At 50.4% G+C, this 23,141-nt stretch overlaps 1 protein-coding gene across 7 annotated transcripts; it reads right to left on the reverse strand.

Annotated features, from left to right (window-relative positions):
• Positions 1 to 834: 834 nt before the first annotated feature.
• LZTS3 (leucine zipper tumor suppressor family member 3) lies at positions 835 to 10,585 on the reverse strand. 7 transcript variants are annotated; one of them, XM_059133788.1, is made up of 5 exons: positions 10,465 to 10,579; positions 5,965 to 6,127; positions 4,917 to 5,393; positions 3,763 to 4,626; positions 835 to 3,426 (listed from the first exon to the last, which is right to left on the reverse strand). In XM_059133788.1, exons 2-5 carry the CDS (start codon positions 6,034 to 6,036, stop codon positions 2,728 to 2,730), a joined length of 2,112 nt encoding a protein of 703 aa, XP_058989771.1. In that variant the 5' UTR covers positions 6,037 to 6,127; positions 10,465 to 10,579; the 3' UTR covers positions 835 to 2,727. The 7 variants fall into 7 exon arrangements, with proteins under 7 accessions (XP_058989771.1, XP_058989772.1, XP_058989770.1 ...); XM_059133789.1 differs by lacking the exon at positions 10,465 to 10,579 and adding an exon at positions 6,389 to 7,362 and having other exon boundaries at positions 3,826 to 4,626; XM_059133787.1 differs by lacking the exon at positions 10,465 to 10,579 and adding an exon at positions 6,389 to 7,360.
• Positions 10,586 to 23,141: the final 12,556 nt, after the last annotated feature.

Raw genomic sequence — 23,141 nt, forward strand, 5'->3', positions numbered from 1 at the left:
AGAAGAGGATGCAACTCAGTTCTGGCCAACAACATTTAAGGAGAAATGGACGAGTAGGATTCTGGGAAAGCTTTTACCTTCATGATAAAGTAGTGTGACCTCTGTCTCTTGTGGAGCTGTGGCAGCCACCTTGTGGCACTGAGGGAACTACATGCTAAGGATGGGAGAGTAGAATGAAGTCTTATGTCCTTGAAGAACCAATACTTATGATGGGATGCTTGTGACCAGAATTGTCAGGTGAGAAAAAATAAACCACTATTTAGGATCTTGTAAATCCGGTTGTTACTTGTAGCGGGGTGCATTGCACTGCATTGCATTCTTGAGTTGGGGAGGGGGGCTTTGTGAAGATGACAGAGGCACTTACATAAAGGACAGCACTTACGCACAAAGGACAATTCCCTGCTCACAGCATTCTTGGGCCCATTCTACCTTTGGGGCTTCACCACTAATAACAACCTTGTTCTCAACCTTTGTGTTTTTGTCTTCTGCCCTCAAATATTGGCCAATCACTGTAAGGTGGCTCAGGATACCACATCTAGCGGTCTTGCCTTCCAGCCAGCAGCCTGTTGTCCAGATGCTGAGTTAGAACGACCTTGAAACCCTTCAGGGTGACAATCTGAGCTGAAGAGAAAGCCCCTTTGGGTAGAAACTTGGATCCACTCCTCCTGGGCAACATGGAAGAACTTGGGCTTTGGGCCAACCTTCTCGCATGGCCCAATGAGCACCTCCAGCCTCATACCTCTCCGGGAAATGTTTACTCCAGCTTTGACCTCCACACCCCCTTCACCTAGGCTTCACCTCCCCAACCTACAAAGACACAAGCAGGCCAAAGAATGCCACTCAAGAGGCTTTCTCCATTTTATTTCTTTGGGAAAAGAAAACGAAGTCTTTCCATCACATATGGTAGAGATATATATTTATATATATTTATATAGAATTTCTTTTGTGTTTGGAAGTCCCAAAGCTGAGTCTGTTCATATTTTTTTCTATATATTTTTTTCTTACTAATGCCTTCTCTTCCCCCTGCCCCTCTGGCCCAGGCCCAGGTTCTGGGGCAGGTACAGTGAGGGGTGAGTGGAATGGGCAGTGATTGCCAGATGCCCCCCCCCCCAGCTCAGAGATCTGGTGAGGGTCACCTGGAAGGGGCTGTGCAGAGGGATAGAGGCCACACAGAGGGGCACTCTTGTTTTTGTGGGGGACGCACAGCTCATTAAACAGTCACCAGTCATGGGAGGAGGCTGGTCAGGAGTTGGGGAACTTGCTCACAGTAGTTGCCAGCTCTCTCCACCCTGCCCTCCAAACCGAGTCTTGGGGAGGAAGAGAGTGAAAAGAGAGAAATACAAGGGCTGAGGGCCAAGCCTCCTCTAATTTTTATTGCTGGTGAATTAGAAATTTGCCTTTCCCTTCCTTTCTTAGGGAGATAGACTCAGGATGCTAGGAGGAGGAGGGACATGACAGTGCTGTCCCAACCCCCACTGATGGCCATGCCAGGCCTACCTTGGGCAAACACTGGGCTACCTTGAGATCCTGGGAACTCAGGGGTCAGTGTTCTTCTCAGGTAGCCTTGTCCTTCAAGGGCAAGCACAACCATCCTCCCTCGCCACCCCCTCCCCCCAAACAAAGGCCTCTGGCTCAGGCTTGGGCCCATTGGAGCTTGGAAGTGGGCAGTGCACCAAAAAATCAAGCAGAATTTTCTACTGGAAGAAAAGGTGAGGTTGGGGGAAGAGGTGGCCTAGGACAATGATGTTCTTAGCATGAAAGCAGAGGGAGGCTGGGGGGATCGAGTGGGAAAAGACACAGGGAGACATCACAGACACTCATATGACCTCAGAAACCGGGTGAGGGGAGTGCCTGAGAGGCAGGTAGCACTTAATAGCTGTAGTTAGAGCCAGACAGTGGCCCTGGGTGTGGGGTAAGCCAAGCAGATGGGGCTATCACCCTGTGGGGTCCTGGCCAGAAGGGTAGGGTAGAGCTAAGAAGCCTCCAGGTGACCCTTCCCAAGAACAGGAGAGCAGATCTTCCCTGGGCACTAAGTCTTCACCCCCAGCCTTCCCTACGGCCGGCCCCTGATATGTACATAGGGACATATACTCAGGACCAGGCCAGGCGCCAAGGCCTGAGCCCAAGAGACCTTGGGGGGGAGGGGCTGGGCAGGTAGCCCTCTCAACCACATACAGGCTATCTGCTCCCACTTGTCCTGTCAATCTGCCCAGGGAGGGATAATAGGACAGGAAGGAGAGAGGCCAGGAGCCCAAGGTCTGTCAGCTTTGGCAGACCCCATGAAGACCTCCTCAGGCTACATGACCTCTGAGGTGACCACACAGAGCATCACCAGACACCGGGATGGCCAACGGTAGCCACCCAGACCTACCCAAGGGCTGAGGCACCTCATGGTGCTACAGGCCTGCTGCCTCCCATCTCCCAAAAAAGAGCGCCAAGATGGGGAGCACGGGGCTCCCCTGCTGCCTAGGCCCCTCAATTTCCATACATGCCTCCTTCTCTCCCCTCCTTGGGAGGAGGGTCCAAAGGGGCTGCCCAGAGGGCCAGTGGTAGAGCCCCAAGGGCACCCCTTGGGGGTCGGGGAGGGACCTGGTCACAGCTGCTTTGAGAACCTCTTTGGTCTGGGGACATGGGAGACATAGGGAAGAGACATGGCAGGGAGGGGACACTGGGGACTCTGGCCTTTGACAGGGCACTTGTCAAAAGGCCACATGCCCAGGTAGGGGATCAGATTTCCGTGGACTCAATGCGTTCGAGGCGGGAGGGTGTCCAGGCTTTCTTCTCCTCGCCGTGTTGTGGGGTGGGTGTGCTGGCCCCCCCGGCTGACCCACGCTCCCGCAACCGCCGCTCCAGCTGCTGGTTGCGCTGGTACATCTCCACGTAACTCAGCTGCAGTTGCTTCTGGTACTCGATGACCTTCTCCTTCTCCTCCAGCCACACGCGGCGCTCCTCCGCGAAGCTGGCGCCCTGGCGCTCCCGGGCTCGCCGCTCCGCCGCCAGCTCGGCCTGCAACCGCCCCACCTCCCGCCGCAGGGCCCGCGTCCCGCTCTCCCCGCCAGCATCCACCTCCCCGTCCAAGGAAACCAACGAGGCGGCGGCGGCCACCCCGGCCTGCCGGCGCATCTTGGCCTCGTCGCTCTCGCACGTGGCCAGGGCATCCTGGGGCTCGGCAGGGTCCACCGGGGTCAGGGCGGGCTTGAGGCACGCCGCGGGCAGCTCCGCCTCACTCAGCTCCAGGCTGGCCTGCTTGCTGCCGAAGGAGTCCCTCAGGCTGAGCAGCTGTTCCTCCTTCTCTCGCAGCGAGGCCCGGCCCTCCCGCAGTTGCGAGCGCAGCCCCACGATCTCACTCAGCTTCTGGGACACGTCCGCCTGCGAGTCCTTCAGCTGCTGCTTCAGGAGGGAGATCTCCCCTGCCTTCTGGCACACCTGGGCAGGGGCAGGGACGAAGAGGACCAGGGTCAAGGCAGAGCCCCGCAGGAGGGCACCCCAACCCCTGCATCCAGCCCCAGGCCCAGCATCCCCAGAGGCCAGGTTAACTCGTGGGTCACAAGGAAGGACCCAGAGGGCCCTCCTTGGACTCAGGACACATGTGGCTAATCTCACACAAACCCCTGGGCCACTCTGGTCCTCACAGACCCTCCTCATCTGTTCTGTCCCCCTCCCCTTCACTCCCCTTGTGACATTGGCCACAGCTCTGGGTTTCTCCAGAGTGACAGAAGGAGGGAGACTCAGAAAGAGAAAGCCCAAGCCCCCTGCCCGCACCTCCCACTTAGTTTCCTCCATCCGGGGCAGGAAGTCAGCCTGCTCCTTCTGGCAGGCGGCCACCTTGTCCTCAAGCTCTTCCCGCTGCCGCATCAGCCGGGCTGCCTCCTCCTGAAGCTGCTTCTTGTCCTGCTGCAGCCGCAGCACCTGCAGCTGGAGGCCCTGCTGGGCGCGCTGGGCGCGGCGGGCCACCTGCTGCAACTTCCCACTGCAACCCTGCCGCAGCTCAGCCAGCTCTCGCTCCCATGCCTTCTGCCGTTCCTCCAGCACCTGAGCCACCGCCGCCTCGCTCTGCTCCAGGCTCCGCCGCAGGGCTGCCACCTCCTGTTCCTTTTCCCACAGCCGCTCCTCGAGCTCCTGGATCAGAGCACTGGGCGAGGGTGGTGAGCACGCCGCGAACGGCAGGCCTCCACCTCCGCCCTCCCCCGAGCCCAGGTGGCCTGGCCGCCCCATGGAGGAGGATGACCCACTCTTGCTGGAGGCCCGCCCACTGTCAGAGGTTCCTAGGTCCTGGTAGCCCGAGCCACCCCCGCCGCTGCCGCTGCTGCCGCTGCCATAGGTGGCAGTGCCAATGCGGTTGATGTGGCTGGTGGAGGCACTGAGGGGCGCCAGGTGCTGGCTGTAGCTGGAGCTGTAGGTGGGCAGGCTTGTGAGTGAGTTCCGGCCGGAGTCGGAGAGGCCGCCCCCACCCCCGCCCGCTGGGGTCATGGTCCGAGACTTGTCCAGTCCACCCTTGAGACCACCAGGACCCTGTCGTCCCTCGGGAGTACCATTAGTCTGCGGGGGACACAAGTTCTGCATGGAGTGGAAGTTCTTGGGTACAACAGGCTTGAAGGCCGAAGGCCTAACTAGCGGCTCTGAGCACTGAGTAAAAAGCAAGCAAGGGGGAGCGGGTATCAGAATGTGGCCTTAACCCAGGCCCCACCTCTTCCTTCTAGCTGAGAGAAGTTCAGCCTCACCCCCAATTAATCTCCATCTTGGAAGTCCCTCCCAGGTGGGTCTCCACCTCATGGCCAAGTCTCTACCCTGGAACCACCAGCTAGACTTGGCCCCCAGGACCCCACCCCATGGCTCCCCAGCCCAACCTCCAGGGTCCACACCTTACCCTCCTCTCTGGAGGAGCCACCCCGCAGAGAAAGGCCCTAGGGACTGACCTGGTCTAGCTTGCCAGAGGTGGCCAAGAGCTTAGGTGGATGGCTGGGCTCACGATACTGTGGTGGGGCCTTGTCACTGCTGCCGCTGCTGCTACTGCCACCACTGCTGCCTACCACGTTGCCGCAGACATCAGTGTGGTCGCTGCCCCGCAGCTCGCCATTGAGGTAGAGGGAGTTGGCGAGAGCCTTGTCTTCTGAGGGGTAACGGCCTGGCCTCTCCCTGCCAGCCCCGCCACCGCTGCTGCGGGGGCCGGGGAAGCTGCCCTGGCTGCCCCCACCCCCGGTGCGGGTGCCCACGCTCTTCATGGCGAACTCCTGGGCGTGAGCCACCCCACTGCCCACACTGCCCATGGCCAGCCGAGGGTCTGGGGGTCCGAGCTCAGAGGGCCGAGGGGCAAAGGCCAGGAGAGGATCCCGCCCTGGGTCAGCGCGCACAGGCAGTGTCTCCAGCTTCGCCATGACTAAGCCAGGAGGGCACTGTGGGCACAGGGGGGAAGGCAAAGATAGGTCAGCCCCACCCCCACCACCCCAGACGAGTCAGCCCAAGCAGCACTTGCACCCAGCCCTTCAGTGTCCCTTCCTTATAATGGACACAAGAGTTCCCAGACACCCAGGATGGAGGAATGGGGCTGGGGTAAGAGTGACAGCCTGGTAATAGGTTGCCTGTTGCCCACCTAATTGTGCCCAGACCCCAGGGCACCATGCACATACGCTCCCAGCTTTGCTCAGCTCAGCATTCCACCCCTCAGCTCCTGCCTCAACCCCACCTCCTCCATGAGCCCCAACTCTTCACTGCAACCCCCAAAACTTAGGCACTCTTTACCCTGGGTTTGAATCCCTATAATCCAACCTTATGGGCTGGAGAGACAGGGTTGGAAGGGTACAACAATACTTGAATTCAATAGGGAACCTCAGAAATTAAGGGAAGGAGAGAACCCACCCCTAACCAAATCTTCTGAGTAGGGGTCTTTCCCAGCCCCCTAACCTAGGGTGTTGCAGACAAGGGCAGAAGTGGAGGCTCACTACCAGCGCAGGCTCCTCTCCTTGCCTTTCCAAGGGGGTGGAGGGCCGATGGGTCCTCAAGCCTGGGACCCTCCGAGGCCCGGTCTGCAGGGGCCATGTGCCTCACTCTCGCAGTCGGGGCTCGGCCCGAACCGGCTGGGCGACTTTGGACGGGCCGACTGAGCCATCCCGGACTGCAGTTTTCTCCTCTGCGAAATGGGAGGAATGAAGGACCTACCTCATGCAGCTGCCGAGTGCCAGGCGCCCCGAGGCGACAGGCGCGGGAGGGACGGGAGTCTTGTCGGGGGAGGGGTGTGGGTACCGCCGCGCGCCCCTGGGTCGCATGTGGGCGCCACCTCGGGCACGCCCCGCCCTCCACGGACGGCTGGGGACCGTGGCTGTAGCGCGTAGCGAGGGGACCTTCTGGAGGTCCACTGCCGCACGAGGGGCCCCTTCCCCACGGTCAGTACCTCTGCAGAAGCCCGGGGGCTGGCTGAGGCTGGGGCAGAGGACGCGGTGTCACCAGCTGCGGCCGCTGGCAGTGCCTCCCTCTTGGTCCCGGTTTCCCACCGGTGGGCGGGGCGAGGGGCGGGGCTTCCGTCCCCAGCTGCGCCCGCAGGGGATTCCGCGCCTCGCATCCGCTCTAAGAATTCACTGCCACCGGGAAGACTTCCTGGGTTACCCCCTTTCCCCGTTCCCTTTGGACCTTGAACCGTGAAGTCCTCTGAGCCCTTCCATGAGCGCGCTCCCCCCATCGCCCAAGGCCAGCCCACGAGAGCAGGGGGAGCAGCGCAGGCTTGCAGACAGGGCCTCGGGTTACCTGTGCTCATAGAGGCCCCACTTCCTGGTTCCTTTGTCTCAAATCCACACCGGGGAACACCTGCCCTAGAGATCTGCATAATCTGGCGGGGCCGAGGCACCAGGCAGTGCCAGTCGTGGAGGCAGGCCCTCGAACCGAATCCACTTTCCCCTAAGGAGCCCTCCTTCTCTACCAAGGTGAAGGGGTCTGGGCGGCACTCCATGGCCCTCCAGTGCCCCTCAGACTATCTTCTACCCAGGTGCCCATTCTGCTGCTGCGTCCTTCCTATTAGACCCCAGACCCGGGGAACCTGACAAAACTCTTGTCCTTCAGGAGTCTTTTGGCCACCACACCTGGAATTACAGCCCTAAGTGGTTGGAAAGTTCACCACCAAGCCACGCCCCACTGCCTTTGTAAAATTCCATTCTCTCAGCATCTGTCCCCCCAGGGGTGGAGAACAGCACTCTACAACCTTCCTCCCGTGAGCCAGTCTATCCCCACATACACAGCTGAGTCCAGGCTGAGGCAAGAGAGGAACCTAGCGCAGAATTTTAGCGCAGTGTCACCAAGTGCAAGACCCTCAGAGTGAGTGCCTCTCAGGCCCCCCTCTAGACCCTGCTCTGCCTCTGTTCCCCACACACTCCAGCCCAGTTACCCCTCAATCCCTAAATCCCCTTCCCACCCTTAAGCATGACCCCTTTCTCAGCATCCTTGGGTGCAATGTAGGGAAGAACTGAGGACTGTGAGGATGAAGGCTGAGTGGCCTAAGGCTTGAAACCAGTGCCAAGGCCTGGGCCGGGTCTGGGAGGAAGAACTGAAAAAACTTCACAGAGATGGGGTTCGGGGTGGGGGCAAGGAAGGAATCCAAGCTGGAGCACCAGGGTGGGTGTGACACCCTTAACAAAACAGGGGGAGATGTTTGAAGGAAACAGGTACTTTGGGAAAGACCACACAGAGATCTCTCTCTCACAGTGGGTGGAAAGAGACTGCGGTGATCAGCATTCGAGGGTGGTATGGGCGGGGCCCCACATGGAGGGAAGGTGGCAGGGCCCCAGAAGCCTGGGAGGCAGCGTGGATGCAAGAAGGAGGCCAGAAGAAGGCAGGCCTTGGAGAACAAGCTGGGGGGCTTCCAGAATGTTGGAGCAGCTTCCAGTGTGAGAAAGGGGCCAGGTAATGTCGGGATTGGAGAGTGTATCCTGGATCTGGCAGGTGGAAACCTCACTGTAAGAAATGGCTTCAGAAAAGGGGTGCATGGCCAAGCCAGGCTACAAGGGTGGTTGGGTCTGGAGGGAAAGATGGGAGAGTTCCCTAGTGAAGGAGGAGGCCAGAGAAGGCAGTAACTTAAGGTCTTTGGGATCCAAAGGCGCTTTTTCTAATTTTAAATTAAGCATTCTAGAAACCTGAGTATGTTGCTATGCCGAAGGAAGGTGCCAACAGTGAGATGAGCTAGGCAAGAGGGCTCTGCCAGATGCCTGGATGTGGGCAAGAGTAAACCTCCGAAGTGATCACGTTGATCACAAGAATGACAGGGGACAGTGTTTGGGAGGGTGCTTTCCGAGATGTAGGGTGCAGTACAAACATGCGGTACTACCTTCTCTGATCCACAAAAGGAGGATCTGACCACAGGTTGAAGCTGGTCATAGGCTACTCTGTGCCACTGTTGCCCTGGGATGTGTGTGGTCCTCAGACAAGCTCAATGCCCAGAGTCCTAGATGGAAATGAGGTGTTCCCAAGAATGTCTCCTGGGACCGGCTCCTGCTCTACCTTGGGAGTCCTTGACTGTCAACCCACAGCAGCTCTCCCTGGAGCCTCATTCCCCAAAGATTGTCTTGCCATAATTCTAACCTGTCATGATCAATCCTGTGCAAGCGTTCCCTGCCCCTTGTTTCTTCGAGTCTGGGCCACTGCAGCTTCTTTTCTCAAAACCCCACCAGGGACTTGGCAAGAGAAAGAGGGGCATTTGTTCCTTGATAGGCAGAAACTGAGCCCGGGGCCGGGGGGCGGATTTGAGCTTCATATATGGGCTGGGGTCCTGAACTGGCCCAGGGGGGTAAGCATGGTCCACACAGGCAGACTCAAAGCATCAGCCCAACACCTGAGATGACAGCCTGTTGCCCAACTCTGCCACTGTCTCTGCACCATCAGCCTTCAGTGCCTGGGACATTATGCAGAGTACTGATGGTCATAAAGCGGTCAAGTGAATTGTACCCGGGCTCTACATGGGCAGGTCCCTCCAACCCACAGTGACCACTCAACCCCTCCTTCCCTGTGTCCCTCCCACAGCTAAGAACACTCCACCCTTCTCTTGTGGTCTCAGAAGCCCTATACTAGTCCATTCACCCCCTAAAGCTTTCAGAGCCCCTCTTGCCAGCACCCTTACTGGAGGGTCCTCACTGGCCTTTCCCCCCCTGCACTCCCTCCCACACACAGCTGCTAGGGGACTCTTTCTAAAGGCAAAGCTGATCTTGTCCCTGCTTTGCCCAGATTCTTCCATGAGCAGCACCAAGAACAGTCGACACGAGTTCTGGAGGCATCAGCTCAAGTGCAAATCCCAGCTGAACTGATTAGGGGTGAATGCATGCAGGTTACTTCACCTCGGGTTCTCACACCTACCTTACAGGGATTTTAAGAGGTAAATGTATTGTGGGTAAAAGGTCTGACATTCCTCTCAGTCTCCAGAACAAGAGCAGAGCTTGCAGTGGGCCTCCAAGGCATCTTCCACTGCCCATCCTGTTTCTCCTGACCTGAGCTCCTCTCCGCTAAACACAAAATCTCTTCCCAGCTCTCTATGCCCACCTTGCATCCTTCAAGGACCAATCCAAATGCTGCCTCCCAGGAGAGCATCCCTGATAGCCCCTGGAGAGCAGGGGCCTGGGAGCACTTGGGTCAGGCTACTCCAGGGAGATTTCACTCTGAGGCTTCCCCAGGGGTTGGCCTGGAGGTGCCCTGGGGGCACAGATGGCAGAGTCCTGGGGGGGTCTCTGGGCCCAGACCTTGAGGAGATGCAGAGAGAATGCTGTGGGAATGCTCGTTAGGAGCAATGCAAAGAGGCAGTGAATCTAGACAGGAAAATCAGGAAGGGCTTCCCGGAAGAAGGGCTGAGGGAGAAAGGGGACTGAGGGCACTAGAGGGCTTTTGGGGTGCAGAGGTCTTCAGAACTTCTTGGTTGGGATGTGTGAGAGGAGATCCACCTTCTCTTGGTGTCAACGGGGGAAGGGAGCCATCTCCTAGATCCTGGCTCTGGTGAAGCTGGTGTTTAAGGACTGAGGGGGCTGACAGCGCCCCCCCTACCCCAGCACACACACGCGCGCACACACGAGCTTTCGCGCTGGGGAGTGGGGGTGTTCGCCATTCACCAGCAGTCCACGGCCCGCAGCGCCAGTAGATAGAGACCCTAACCACAAGCTGTCCTGAGGAGGTGCCCAAGGGTCTCTGTGGTGCAGGAAATACCTCTCGCATCTTCCCTAGCTCCCTACCAGCGCGTGTGGCCCCGGGGGGCGGGGCGCAGAGGGAAGAGGTGACATAATCCGGGCCGCACCCCCTCCGGCCGCCACCTCCCCCCAGGCCTGGTGAAGCATCCATGACATCATCGGCCTTATCTCCACTCCCCTCCCCCGCCCCGGGACCCCAGCAGCGGGACGCACCCCCTCCCCAGCTCCGGGTCCGGCAGGACGAGCATCGCAGTGCAGCGGGCACGGCGACAGGTCGGAGCCGGGAGGGGTGCCGCGGTGGGCCGGCCTCACTTACTCGCTGCCTCAGGGTCCAGCGCGGGGTCCTCGGAGCGGGCACCACCGGCCCGGCTCGCTGGCGCAGCCCGAAGCCCGCCCGGCGGGGCGCGCGGCGCGGGCCCGGCTCGGCTCCGCGCCCCTCCCGCTCCCCGCCCGGGCCCCGCCCACCCGCGGCTGCGGCAAACGCGGGCCCGCCCTCCGGCCACGCCCCCCAGGGCCGCCAATCCCCAGGCTGGGGCGGGACGCAGCGCCTTAACCCTTTTGGAGCTGCGTCGGGGTTCGCGCGTGGGACCCCTCTATCTCACCCTCTCCAGGGCTGCGTAAATCGGTACGAGGCCCTCTGCTCGTTGCCTGTTACCCACCCCCAAACCCCTTGGGTTCAGCCCCAGGCTCTGATCTAATAAATTCAGTGGGACAGAGCCCTCCGCCACTTCTTTGGCAATTGGGAGGAGCCTCTCCGGTTTGGGGAAGGGGCTCTCACTGTGGACCCCGACCCCCATTCCTCTCCCGCTCCTGCTCTTCCGGACGCGGCCTCCCAGCGGACGCCGTGAGACTGCAAGTCTGCAAGGTGGGGGCGGGGCGAGCCCTCCCGGGGGGATCCGACACCGCGGAGGGAAGACCCGCTTGGGCGCGGAGACCGCAGGCCGGCGTGTAAGGGGCTTTGAAGGGCGGTGACTCTGTCCGGCAGCAAACGGAGCCTGTTTGAAACTTGCTGCTGCGGAGGCAGTAGAAGAAGGGCAGCAAGGAAAAAGATACACATTACAATCCAGCAAGGTGTGAGTGCTTTCACCCAGTGCCCCACACCTGGCATGAGACCTGGCCCCGACGCCCACGCTGCATCCGGAGGCCAGTGGGAGTTAGATGAGGACTTAGTCCCTACCCGGAGTATCAGTTTCGCACGCGCCTGCTTCGTTCTGTACCGGGAGCGATCATTCAGCACCGGCTGGCCCGGGAGGGCTGCCGGGAGGAAGCCGGCCGGGACTGGAGGTCTTAGCTTCGAATTCGATGAATATGGCGGGGAAGCAAACGAAGCGTAGGGTTCAGCATTAGTGAAAGCCTGGAGGCACAAACGGTCTGTCCGAAAAACTGCAGCGCCTCCACTCTAGGGGATTTAACCCGTAGTATATTCGTTGTTATTTGGTCATTGCTGATTTGTTTGATTATCAGTCATCCCATTTTATAGTACATATTTCTTGCTATTACCTGTTTTCTGGATTTTTCCATATTTGCTTTTGTTTTCTATAGTGGTCTGCAAGATAGAAAGCCTGTTTTTAATTCTCCTGGTGGTTGCCTTTGAGTTTATCAAGTAAAAATACAGTTTTTTCACAAATCATTATAGTCAATGACAAATCATTCCTTTTTATATTCCTCTTTATGTAATGACAAATTTAATGTGCTTTTCCATCTCGAGGCCTGCTGCCCTCATACCTACTTATATCTGTCCCTTTAATCCAGGATGATAGACCCAGTTTTGTTTACACTTCTTTTTCAAGCCACAAATGCTGTTTTTCATCATTGTCTTTGGCTTTTGCCAACTCTTTAATTGGTATCAATGTCACTGCCAGTTTTTATGCTCTAATTTTCCTATTCCTCAGTCAGACCCATCTCTCATTTTATTGGTGATTTCAGGGAAGACTCCTGAATGTATTTTTCCTATGCCTTTTCCCTAGGTAAAATGCCTTTCTACTGTCTTTACACACTAATATACCTTATGGCTTGACTGTTTATAGAATTTTTGCATCTCCAAGACTCTCTTGTCCTTATCCCATTGTCTTTTGGGTCGTAAAATGGTAGCAAGTACACCCAAAACTAACATAAAGTTAATATGTCAATTTTATCTCCAAACAAGGTACCAAAGCTGGTCAGTTCTGTGTTAAGTGAGCAATTTGCCCAGTGCTTCTTAGGATTTTTCTTTATCCTTAAAAGTTAAATATTTACCAGCAGAAGTCTATTAATTTTCCAGAAAAGAAGTGGTTCTTTCAGCTTAGAAAAGTTTTCTTCTAATACGTTCCTGTCCATTCTTTGAACAGGGTTGCTTTGGGCTTTTTTTTTTTTTTTTTTTCTCTCCTAAAATTATCACATTAGATTACCACTGTCAAATAAATCTCTTCATCCTTTTTCTCTGCATTCTGAGAGAGTTTTTCTTCACAAGCAAGGAGCCCACTGAACAGAGAGCCAGACAGGAGGCTCCATCCCAGGATCCCAGGATCATGACCCAAGCTGCCCAAGCCAGACACTCAACTGACTGAGCCACGCAGGTGCCCCTAATTCTGCTTGTTATATCTTCCTTTTTTCTTACCCAATTTCCAACCCACCTCTGTCTTGATCTCAGTTAATCTCTTTTTAGTTTTCTGTTCCTATTTTATAGAGAATGTGGTTTTGCATTTTAAGAAGAACAACAGGTTAATAAGGGAGTATCCTAGCTGATTCTGTTCTAATGTATATGAAAGTCTTGATAAAGTGGACCATTTTCGGGGAAATACAATTACAAAAATAAGAAGGATATTGAAAACATTATCTAAGAAATGTGTCCAAAAAAAGGCTCTGGGCTCAGATGGTTTAATGGAAGGATTGTCTCAAACTCTCAGTGAATCCTTACCCTGTAAATTTGTATTACAGCCCAGAAAAGTTAGAAAGCTATTTCATTTTATGAGACTATAATTCTCCTTATACCAATTCCTAATAAAGATAGCATAAAAGGGAAAACAGCAAACCAATTATACTTATCAATTCTGGGGGAGAAATTGCTAAAGACAACTCAAGGAAATAAAGTTAAGTATGACTGTATATGAAATTAGTGCATGAGTTTGTTAAGTGAGAAAAAGAAAAAACCAAACAGTTGTCATAATGTATGCCAAAAAGTCATTCAAAAATCAGTGCCCAAAAAGAACCCTCCTGATTAACCAGAAACAGTTGAAGTTAAGATTCGCTATTTTGTGTCTTGACATCTGGTAAAATCAGGAGTGCCTCAAATAGCTGAACTGAACATTGCCTTTGCCAAATAATCCTCCTTATCAAATCAACCAGGTGCCGTTTCTGCTTATCTCTGAGAGCAGGTCTCAGTTCTTTGCCAGCCTGTGGAATCATTCAAACAAACCAATCACATTCCCTGCAGGGACAACAGGCACACCTCAGCCTCTTACTGCTACAAAGCTTGTCTGTCCTCTGGCTCTTCACTGCATTTGTGAGTGTGACACCTGGATGTCCCCATGTGGCTTGTGGGGTCCTCCTCCTTCCCTGAGCCATGAGGATAGGGGACTGACAAACCCCTGTTGGTCCCACCTGTCCAGTGTCAGGGGCTGTATTTGGCCCCCGTAACCCTAGGGTGGGAACTCCTTCCTCACCAATGGTAAAGAGGAGGCGATTAAAACAAAAGTCTATTATTACAATAAAGCTGGGAGGGGGAGAGTGTATCAGACTGACAAAACTTAAAAACTGATGATACTGCATGGTGGTGAGGCTGTAGGGAAACAGGAACTCACGGTGTTTTTGAGAGTATAAATTGGTACAACCTTTTGGGAGGACAGTTCGGTCATAGATATATAAAAATGTGCAAAGTGCATATCCTCAGACTTAGCAATTCCATTATGGGAAGAAATGCTGTCACAAATAATATGATAGATGTACAAAGAGAAGTCACTGACATACTGACTGTAATAGAAACATTTAAACGTAAGTACTATTAATGGAAGAATGAGTAAATGAATCACAATGCATCCAGTGCAATGTAACAATCATGATGTAAAAGAATGGCATAGTTGTCTATTTGTTGACATAAATGACTATAGTAAGTGAAAATAAAGCATGGAGCAGAATCATATGTATGCATGCTCTAACTCTTCTATTATTTTATTTATTTATTTATTTATTTATTAAATATTTCTTTATTTCCGGGAGCCTGGGTGGCTCAGTAGGTTAAGCATCTGACTCTTGATTTCACCTCAGGTCATGATCTCAGGATGGTGAGATCAAGCCCAGAGCTGGGCTCTGCACTCAGAAAGGAGTCAGCTTGCCCTTCTCCCTCTGCTCCTCCCCTCCCCCGCCCCTGCTTGTTCTGTCTCTCTATCTCTCAAATAAACACAATCTTTAAAAATATATTTATTTATTTAAGTAATCTCTATGCCCAATGTGGGGCTCAAACTCACAACCCCAATATCAAGACTCACATAATCTTCCAACTGAGCCAGCCAGGCTCCCCATCTTATTTTAGTAAGAATGTATATGTACCTGCATAGAAAAGTGGAAAAAATGCACATCCAACTATTAGTAGTGACTACTTTGAGATGGTGGGATTACAGGAAGGAGGGCAGAAGAGAAGATTCTAGGCACTTCTGTAATGTTTGCATTTTTTTTTTTTTTTTACAACAAGCATGTATTACTTTTGTAAAAAAAAAATTTGAAAAGATAATGCAATTTGCTTGGAAAAGTAAACAGGTGAAGAAGCTCTGAAAATTTAGAAATAGCAGGCTATTAATATATTAAATATCTGCTCAAAAACCCCTGCTCCAATAGGGGTTTGCAGTCTAGTGGGAAGAGACAGTAAGTAATATATAGTGGATTAGAAAGTGCCAACTACTAAGGAGAAATTGAGATTGCTGGGGGAATCCCAATTCGGAATAAGATGGAAGGCCGCCCTGCAGAAGTGGCATTCAAATTAAAGACTTGGAAGCGAGGGAGCAAGCCAAGTGTAAATCTGGAGGTTTGTAGAATGCAGTCATTTTCTGTATAATAAAATGAACTCTCTTTTCAGTATTTTCTTGTTTTTATGCACCAACTAAAGCTTTCAAATAGAAAAAGCTACTTAAACCTAATTATAATTAGTTTTACAAGATCAATAACTACGTGAAGAATTAACAGTGTTCAAGGTTTACCCTTTTGAATGGCACTTGCCCTATACTATAGTTCTACCCAATCTATAAAGAGATCATTCTAAATCATAGGAAAAGATGAAATGCTCCCTAATTCATTTTATAAAGGTAGAATAATCTTTTTTTTTTTTTAAGATTTATTTATTTATTTGACCGAGAGAGAGAGAGAGAGAACACAAGTAGGCAGAGAGGCAGGCAGAGGGGTAAGAGGAAGTAGGCTCTCGGCTGAGCAAAGAGCCCGAAGTGGGGCTCAATCCCAGGACTCTGAGATCATGACCTGAGCCAAAGGCAGACGCTCAAACAACTGAGCCACCCAAGCGACCCAAAGGTAGAATAATCTTAATACCAAAATATGAAAAATAATATAAAAGAAGAAAAATTGTGATTGATTAATCATCTGTCTTCCCCACTAACTTGTAGCATCTATATAGACAAGATACTTTAAAATTTCATATCTTGGGGTGCCTGGGTAGCTCAGCCTGACTCTTGATTTCGGCTCAGGCCATGATCTCGGAGTTGTGGGATGGAGCCCCAAGTCTGGCTCCACACTCAGCAGGGAGTCTACTGAAATTCTCTCCCTCTCCCTCTTCCCCCATCTCTCCACATGCTCTCCCTCTCAAATAAATGAAATCTATTTTAAAGATTTACTTATAATCTTTTTTAAAGACTATTTTTTTTAAATCTTTTTTAAAAGATTTTATGTGTTTATTTGAGAGAGAGAGAGAGCAAGAAAGAGAGCACAAGCACGGGGAATGGCAGGAGAAGCCGACTCCCCGCTGAGCAGAGAACCCATGGTGGGGCTGGAGCCCACTGCAGGGCTTGATCCCAGGACCCCGAGACCATGAGCTTAACCAACTGAGCTACCCAGGCACCCCTCAAATAAACAAAAAAATCTTTTAAAAAAATTCCATATCCCCATCTTAATACTCTGGTAAATAGGGGCACCTGGGTGGCTCAGGGGGTTAAAGCCCTGCCTTTGGCTCAGGTCCTGATCTCAGGGTCCTGGGACCGAGCCCCAAGTTGGGCTCTCTGCTGGGCGGGAAGCCTGCTTCCCCCTTTCTCTCTCTCTGCCTGCCTCTCTGCCTACTTGTGATCTCTGTCAAATAAATAAATAAAATCTTAAAAATATATATTCTGGTAAATAGAATTAATGAACCCCCAAATATATCCAAGTCCTAATCCCCTGAACCTGTAAACATGTTAGGTTACATGGCAAAGGAGAATTAAGCTTGTAGACAGAATTAAGGTTTCTAATCAGCTAACCTTAAAATAGGGAGATTAGGGGTGATCAGTCAGTACAGCATGCAATCTTGATCTCCAGTTGTAAATTTGAGCCCCATGGTGGGTGTAGAAATTACTTAAAAATAAAAATCTTTATTAAAAAAGAGATTAGCCTGGATTATCCAGAGGGCCCAGTGTAGTCATAAGGATCCTTACAAGTGGATGAGGAAGGCAGAAGTCGGGGCGGGGGGCATATGACTAAGGAAGAATGGTTAGTGATACAGGGTAGCTGGCTTTACATATGGAGGAAAAGGACCACAGGCCAAGGGATGTGACTTGAAGATGGAGTAGAGCCTCCAGAAAGAAACAACTCTATGTTGATCTCAGCCTGGTAAGACCCATATCGGACTTGTACAGAACTAAAGATAGGAAATTGTGTTGTTCTATGTCGCTAAGTTTGTGGTAATTTGTTACAGCAGTACTAGAAACCTAATGCAAATGGGTAACAGACACTCGAATTCATTTGTTGAATGGTGAATGAAACTGCAAAAACCCTTGGGTCTACAGACAATTGGGTAAAAGGGAAATCATTCACAGAATACAAATGGCCAACCAGCCATGGAAAACATCTCTAGGCCTGCTGATATTGAAGAGATGCAAATGAAAACCTACCATTTAACAGACAACCTGACCCTTTGGGGTCCTACCCACCAAGTTATCCAGAAGTGAATGTGGGGCTTCTCTAGGATGACTAGGCAGTGACCTCCAAATGCCAAATGGGGGGCAGTGGGAGGGCAGACATGGCACTTTAATCCATGCTTAAGTTTGGATGTTTGTACTAAAGCTTTTTAGAGCTGTGCTTGTTTTATGAGGAAATAAAAACCTCTAGAATTGGGCCAAAAATTCCTGGGCATGACTAGTAAAGGCCTTGGAGGTTATCCAGACCCATATAAAACTATAACTGAAACATTTATGATCCAAGTATGCTGGAGTGTTTTACATGGGGTTTTATAAGCTGATGAGCTGATGCTTGCACATATAAGCTGATGAGCTGATGCTTGCACATACCCCCACAGGACCCTTGAGAAATAAAGGTTAAAGGGAAAAATACTAAAAACTTACTAGACTGTATACTCCTTTTAAACACTCTTCTTTACTAATTGCATGTTTTTCCCAATAGAAGATAGTTTTTGCTTTTCTGTTCTCAAGGATCCCTAGAATTTTTTTGTTTTTACGTAACTAATGCTTTGTTTATATAATACGAATGATAAAACTTATTTGTATCTATACGGTGTAAACCCCATTGCAAGATATTTAGAAATAAAGCATAAACAAATACAAGCCACCATCCTATCACCCACCTCTTACGTGAGTTTTATAAACTCACATCTATTTGTGAAGCATGTTGTTCTTCTTAAAGTCCTAAGCAGAATAATAAGGATTATTGCATCATGGAATTATGGTTATACCCAAATCTTTAATCAGTCTTACAGAAACATTCAGACTCCAAAAATATTGCCAGATTTAATTTTTGTAAAAGCTGGGATAAATCTGTCTAGCAGAAAGCCTTCTTTGTTAACTTTTTACATTGCAGATGATAATCACTCCAAACTAAATGAGATAGCTAGGTGAGATTTTTATTACCTGCCTTTGGGCGCTAAACTTCCCATGTGTCCTTATCATTTATTAACTTCTCTCTTGAGTTATCATAGTTAAGTGGTGATGGATTCTATGCTCAATAACTTCTCATCTATTCATATTTGTTATAACGGTCTATTTTGATATGAGGCAACAGGCACAAACTGCAGGGTACATAAAGACAGCTGCCAAAGTAGACATCAAGCCTGTGTCCACCCAGCTGTGCTGTTCTATAAACCATAGGGTTTAGCTCAACTCCAAAGTGGCCAGACTAACCTCGTTGATGAGGAACAAGGAGAAATCAAGTAACTTAAGTATTAAATTTCAGGGACTCGGTGACAATACAGTTGGAGCATAACTAGTTTTAGTTCTTGTATTATTATTACTATAAAGGATGTGTTTTTATACCACTATGTTAGCAATGTAAGTCAAGAAAAGTTAAAATGACTAAAACCAGCCAGTAAATCTAACCTGTTATATATAAAAGATCATATATAAACAAATTTAATGTTACTGTATTGATACCCGTTAGGTTCTAAGGTTGCCTTAGGCATTTTGCTCTAGAGAGTAATCCGATAATGTATAATAAGCCAAAAATTATGTATGGTGTCAGGATAAACCAAGTAAAACTATTTTTCAGTGTCACTACTGTAGTCTAAGTTGTTTTTGGCACAACCCTGTGTCATATATTATACATGTTATATACGATACACAGCTCTGCATCCAGATACTGATCTTGTCCTGTCCTCAATGTAAAAGGAACAGGCTTCTAGAATGCTGCTTTTTCAGACTGTAGGCTGAGTTCTGTGAGTGGGTAATGAAATCAATGTAGTCACCATCAGCTCTGGCACAGATCAGAGAAGCAAGTATCAACATGCATTAACCACACTAAGCAAAACGCTAGGACACCTTAGCTTTAATGATCTCTATGCATGGGCATACAAACGTGGACTAAGTCCATGCTTGTAAGTCCAAATAAAAAATGGATTTTTAAAAAGATTTTATTTATTTATTTGACACAGAGAGAGAGAGAAGACACACACACAGCGAGAGAAGGAACACAAGCAGGGGGAGTGGGAGAGGGAGAACAGGCTTCCTGAAGAGCAGGGAGCCCCATGGGGGGTTTGATCCCAGGACCCAGGGATCATGACCTGAGCCAAAGGCAGAAAATCCAAAATTGATTTCTTAATAAGAGATAATGTCAAGTAAGTTTGGAAAACACAGCCTCAGTGGATAATCTCCACTGGGGCTAGGGCTTGGGACAGCTGATGTCTGGGGCCAGCACTTGTGAAGACTTGCGGTGGTACCCTCTGATGACGGAACAAAGGGGCTGATGGAGTAATGATGATTCGTGGGATATGAAGATTGCAAAGAAGGATTAAGAAATGAGTTCCTCCAGGTGCCTGGGTGTCTCAGGCAGTTAAGGGTCTGCCTTCGGCTCTGGACATGATCCCAGGTTGCCAGATTGAGCACTCCATCCAGCTGCCTTGCCCCCTGCCCCTCCCCCTGCTTGTGCGCACTCTATCTCTAATGAATAAAATCTTTAAAAAATAATGAGCTACTCATTCAGAACACTACTTAAAACATCACCCCCCCACTTCACTGAATATCACCCATATTTCTGGGCTCAGCAATCCCTGCCCTTCCCAACCAGGCCCCAACCTCCCTTTTCACCTACTCTCTCCTTTGCCCCAGGCTTTCCTGTTCCTCTAGCCAACACTGCACATCCCCTCAGTGAATCATAAGCCTTTACATTCTCGCACCTATCCTCCCCTCAGTCCAGAAGGCCTTACACAGATCAGTGTTTGGCCACACACCTGCTGGCTGGTCGCCCTATCAGATTAGCACCACTGCCCTGGGTGGATTGGGTCTTGTTTTGGCCACTGCACTTCCCTGGGGTGCTTAGCATCCTGCCTTGCACCCAGTAGGCTCTCCGTAGATTATAAATGGTTAGTTTTGCTTTTTTATTTTATTTATTTATTTTTAAAGATTTTATTTATTTATTTGACAGAGAGAGATCACAAGTAGGCAGAGAGGCAGGCAGAGAGAGAGAGAGAGAGGAGGAAGCAGGCCCCCCACTGAGCAGAGAGCCCGATGCGGGACTCAATCCCAGGACCCTGAGATCATGACCTGAGCCGAAGGCAGCGGCTTAACCCACTGAGCCACCCAAGCGCCCCAGTTTTGCTTTTTTAAACACACTTTGAACGTGTTAAATAACTTGTGTTACAAAAATCCAACGTGCATCCCACATCCTATCCCACGGTGCCACTGTGTAGCCTGGGGGGGGTCACTCAATTGCCAGATGAATGGGGAGACTACTAGAGGCTTCAAAGGGCCCAGCTTTTTTAGCCCCTTTTCTGAAGCTTACCTTGAGCCAAGATCATGGGATCATCTAGAGCTCATTGTGTTTATTTATTTACTTTAAAGTGATTTATTTATTTTATTTTTAAAATATTTAATTTTATTTCAGAGAGAGAGAGAGAGATCACAAGCAAAGTAGAAGGAGAGGGAGAAGCAGACTCCCAGCTGAGCAGGGAGCGGTACATAAGGCTCGATCCCAGGACGTGGGGATCATGACCTGAGCTGAAGGCAGACACTCAACCAACTGAACCACCCAGGTGCCCCAGTTTTATTTATTTTAGAGAGAGAGCGCACGCACGCATGAGTGGGAGGGCCAGAAGGAGAGGGAGAAAGAATACCAAGCAGACCCCGCACTGAGCACAGAGGAGCCCAACACTGGGCTTGATCCCACAACCCCGAGCTCACAACCTGAGCTGAAATTAAGGTCAGACACTCAACCGAATGCACCACCCAGGTGCCCCTATTTATTTTTAAAAAATGTTTTATTTTTAAGCCCTTCAAATGATCTTCTCCATGAGGGGGAATGAAGAAAAGGACTACCCATTTTGTAGAAGGTGGAGATGCTGACAACAGGGAAGACCCCATCAACAGGCTTATTAGAAGGATGAACTAAAGCATCTACTGTGATTATTTTTGTAATTTTGTCAATTATTAAATGACTACTTTCAAATTGAAAAAATCTTTTTATTTTCAAGTAATTTCTATACCCAACATGGAGCTTGAAGTCACAACCCTGAGATCAAGAGCCACAAGCTTCACCAACTGAGCCAGCCAGGGCCCCTTGTGTGTGTTTATTTATTTTTAAAGATTTTATTTGAGATAGAAATAGAGCGAGAGCACAAGCTGGGGGTGAGGGGACAGAGGGAGAGGGAGAAGCAGGCTTCCCGCTGAGCAGGGAGCCTGATGCAGGGCTGGATCCTAGGACCATGAGATCATGACCTAAGTCAAAGGCAGATGTTTAACTGACTGAACCACCCAGGCACCCCCCTCCATGTTTAATTTTAAACTTTTTGTTATGAGAAACGTTCAGTATAAAATTAAAGGAGTGGGGCACCAGGGTAGCTTAGTCGGTGATGTACTGACTAAGGGGAAAAGGGGCTACACAACTAAAGGCCTCAGGGTCACAGTCAAGGTCAAGTCCAGGGTCCCTGATTTATTTTTCATATATATGTTCTCAGCCCCCTGAGATAATTACCCTGGGCTCCAGAAGAAGTGAAAACTGTGTCCTCAGGAAGAAAAATAAAATCAGAGCTAGTGAATAAGCAAATGTAAATCCATGGCACTGAGATGTTTATGATCAGTTTCAGTACTACACACACAGATCAGTAATGTCATTGTTCTACTACTAGTAGATGTGTCTGGTCTACTGTTTGAGATGTTAAAGCATTTATTTTTTAATTAATTAATTAATTAATTAATTTGACAGACAGAGATCACAAGTAGGCAGAGAGGCAGGCAGAGAGAGAGAGAGGAGGAAGCAGGCTCTCTGCTGAGCAGAAAGCCCGATGCGGGGCTCCATCCCAGGACGCTGGGATCATGACCTGAGCCGAAGGCAGAGGCTTTAACCCACTGAGCCACCCAGGTGCCCCGAGATGTTAAAGCATTTAAAGTATACATTAAAGTATATATTAAATTTGGGAACCTGAAATGTGGAGAATATTGAAGTAATAATTGTTTAAATGCTTGAAAAATTACAAGTGGCTAAACCTGAAAGTTTTCATTTATTGTAAAAGAGGTTCTACATACTGAGAAAAATGTTAATCACCATTTCAAGAACAGCTCGTCTGATAAATTTCTTAGATTAGTGGGTTGATCGCTAAAAAATTCAAAGGGTCATAGATTTTCTCCTCCACTCTAAGCCCTTGGGACATGAGGGGTTTTAGAAGGCTTCCAGGACGCAAGAAAGGGACGTGCCTCTTCTTCCCTCCAGGCCTGTGGATGGAGGGTGCAATGTCCTGACGGAATATGGAGCTGGAGCTGCTACAGTCCTCCTGCAGCCTGGATGGCCTTGGCCAAGAGTGGAGGGGAAGGGCGGAGGAGACTTGGAGCCCCTGTCTTGCTCTGGGAGAAGCCCTTTCCAGTGGGGATTTTCATTACTTCTAACTTGATGGCCTGTCTCTCCACCCCACCCCCACCACCTTCTCAACCTAGGCACATGCTGAAATCTCCCACTGATGCCGCTGGGGTCCCACCCCCGGAGAGTCTGATGGCACTGGTTCAGGATGCAGCCTGGCGTGAGACTGCTGACAACTCCCCAGGGGCTTCTAATGAGCAACCAGGGCTGAGAACCATCACTCAAACTGTACGCTTTCTTTTCCCTTTACAATTTTATGTTTCTTTCTCATATTGTCAGTACCTCTCTCTGTTTCTTCCCTCTCCTACTGGACTGTGGGTTCCCAGATGGCGTTCCAAACACTGCACGTGGTCCTTTCTAGCTCCAGGTGACTCCAAGTGCCTATAGCTGACAGAAGCAGCAGTCACGCCTCACTTGGAATTTAGGCACTATAGTTATTATTTATGGCACCAAGTGAGTCAAAGTCATCCTTGATGACACTCAGGAAGGCTCTACCCTACAGCCTAATGTCCTGTCTCCATCACCATCTCCACA

The sequence above is a fragment of the Mustela lutreola genome, chromosome 9 (genome assembly GCF_030435805.1).
Source record: "Mustela lutreola isolate mMusLut2 chromosome 9, mMusLut2.pri, whole genome shotgun sequence".
NCBI lineage: Eukaryota > Metazoa > Chordata > Mammalia > Carnivora > Mustelidae > Mustela > Mustela lutreola.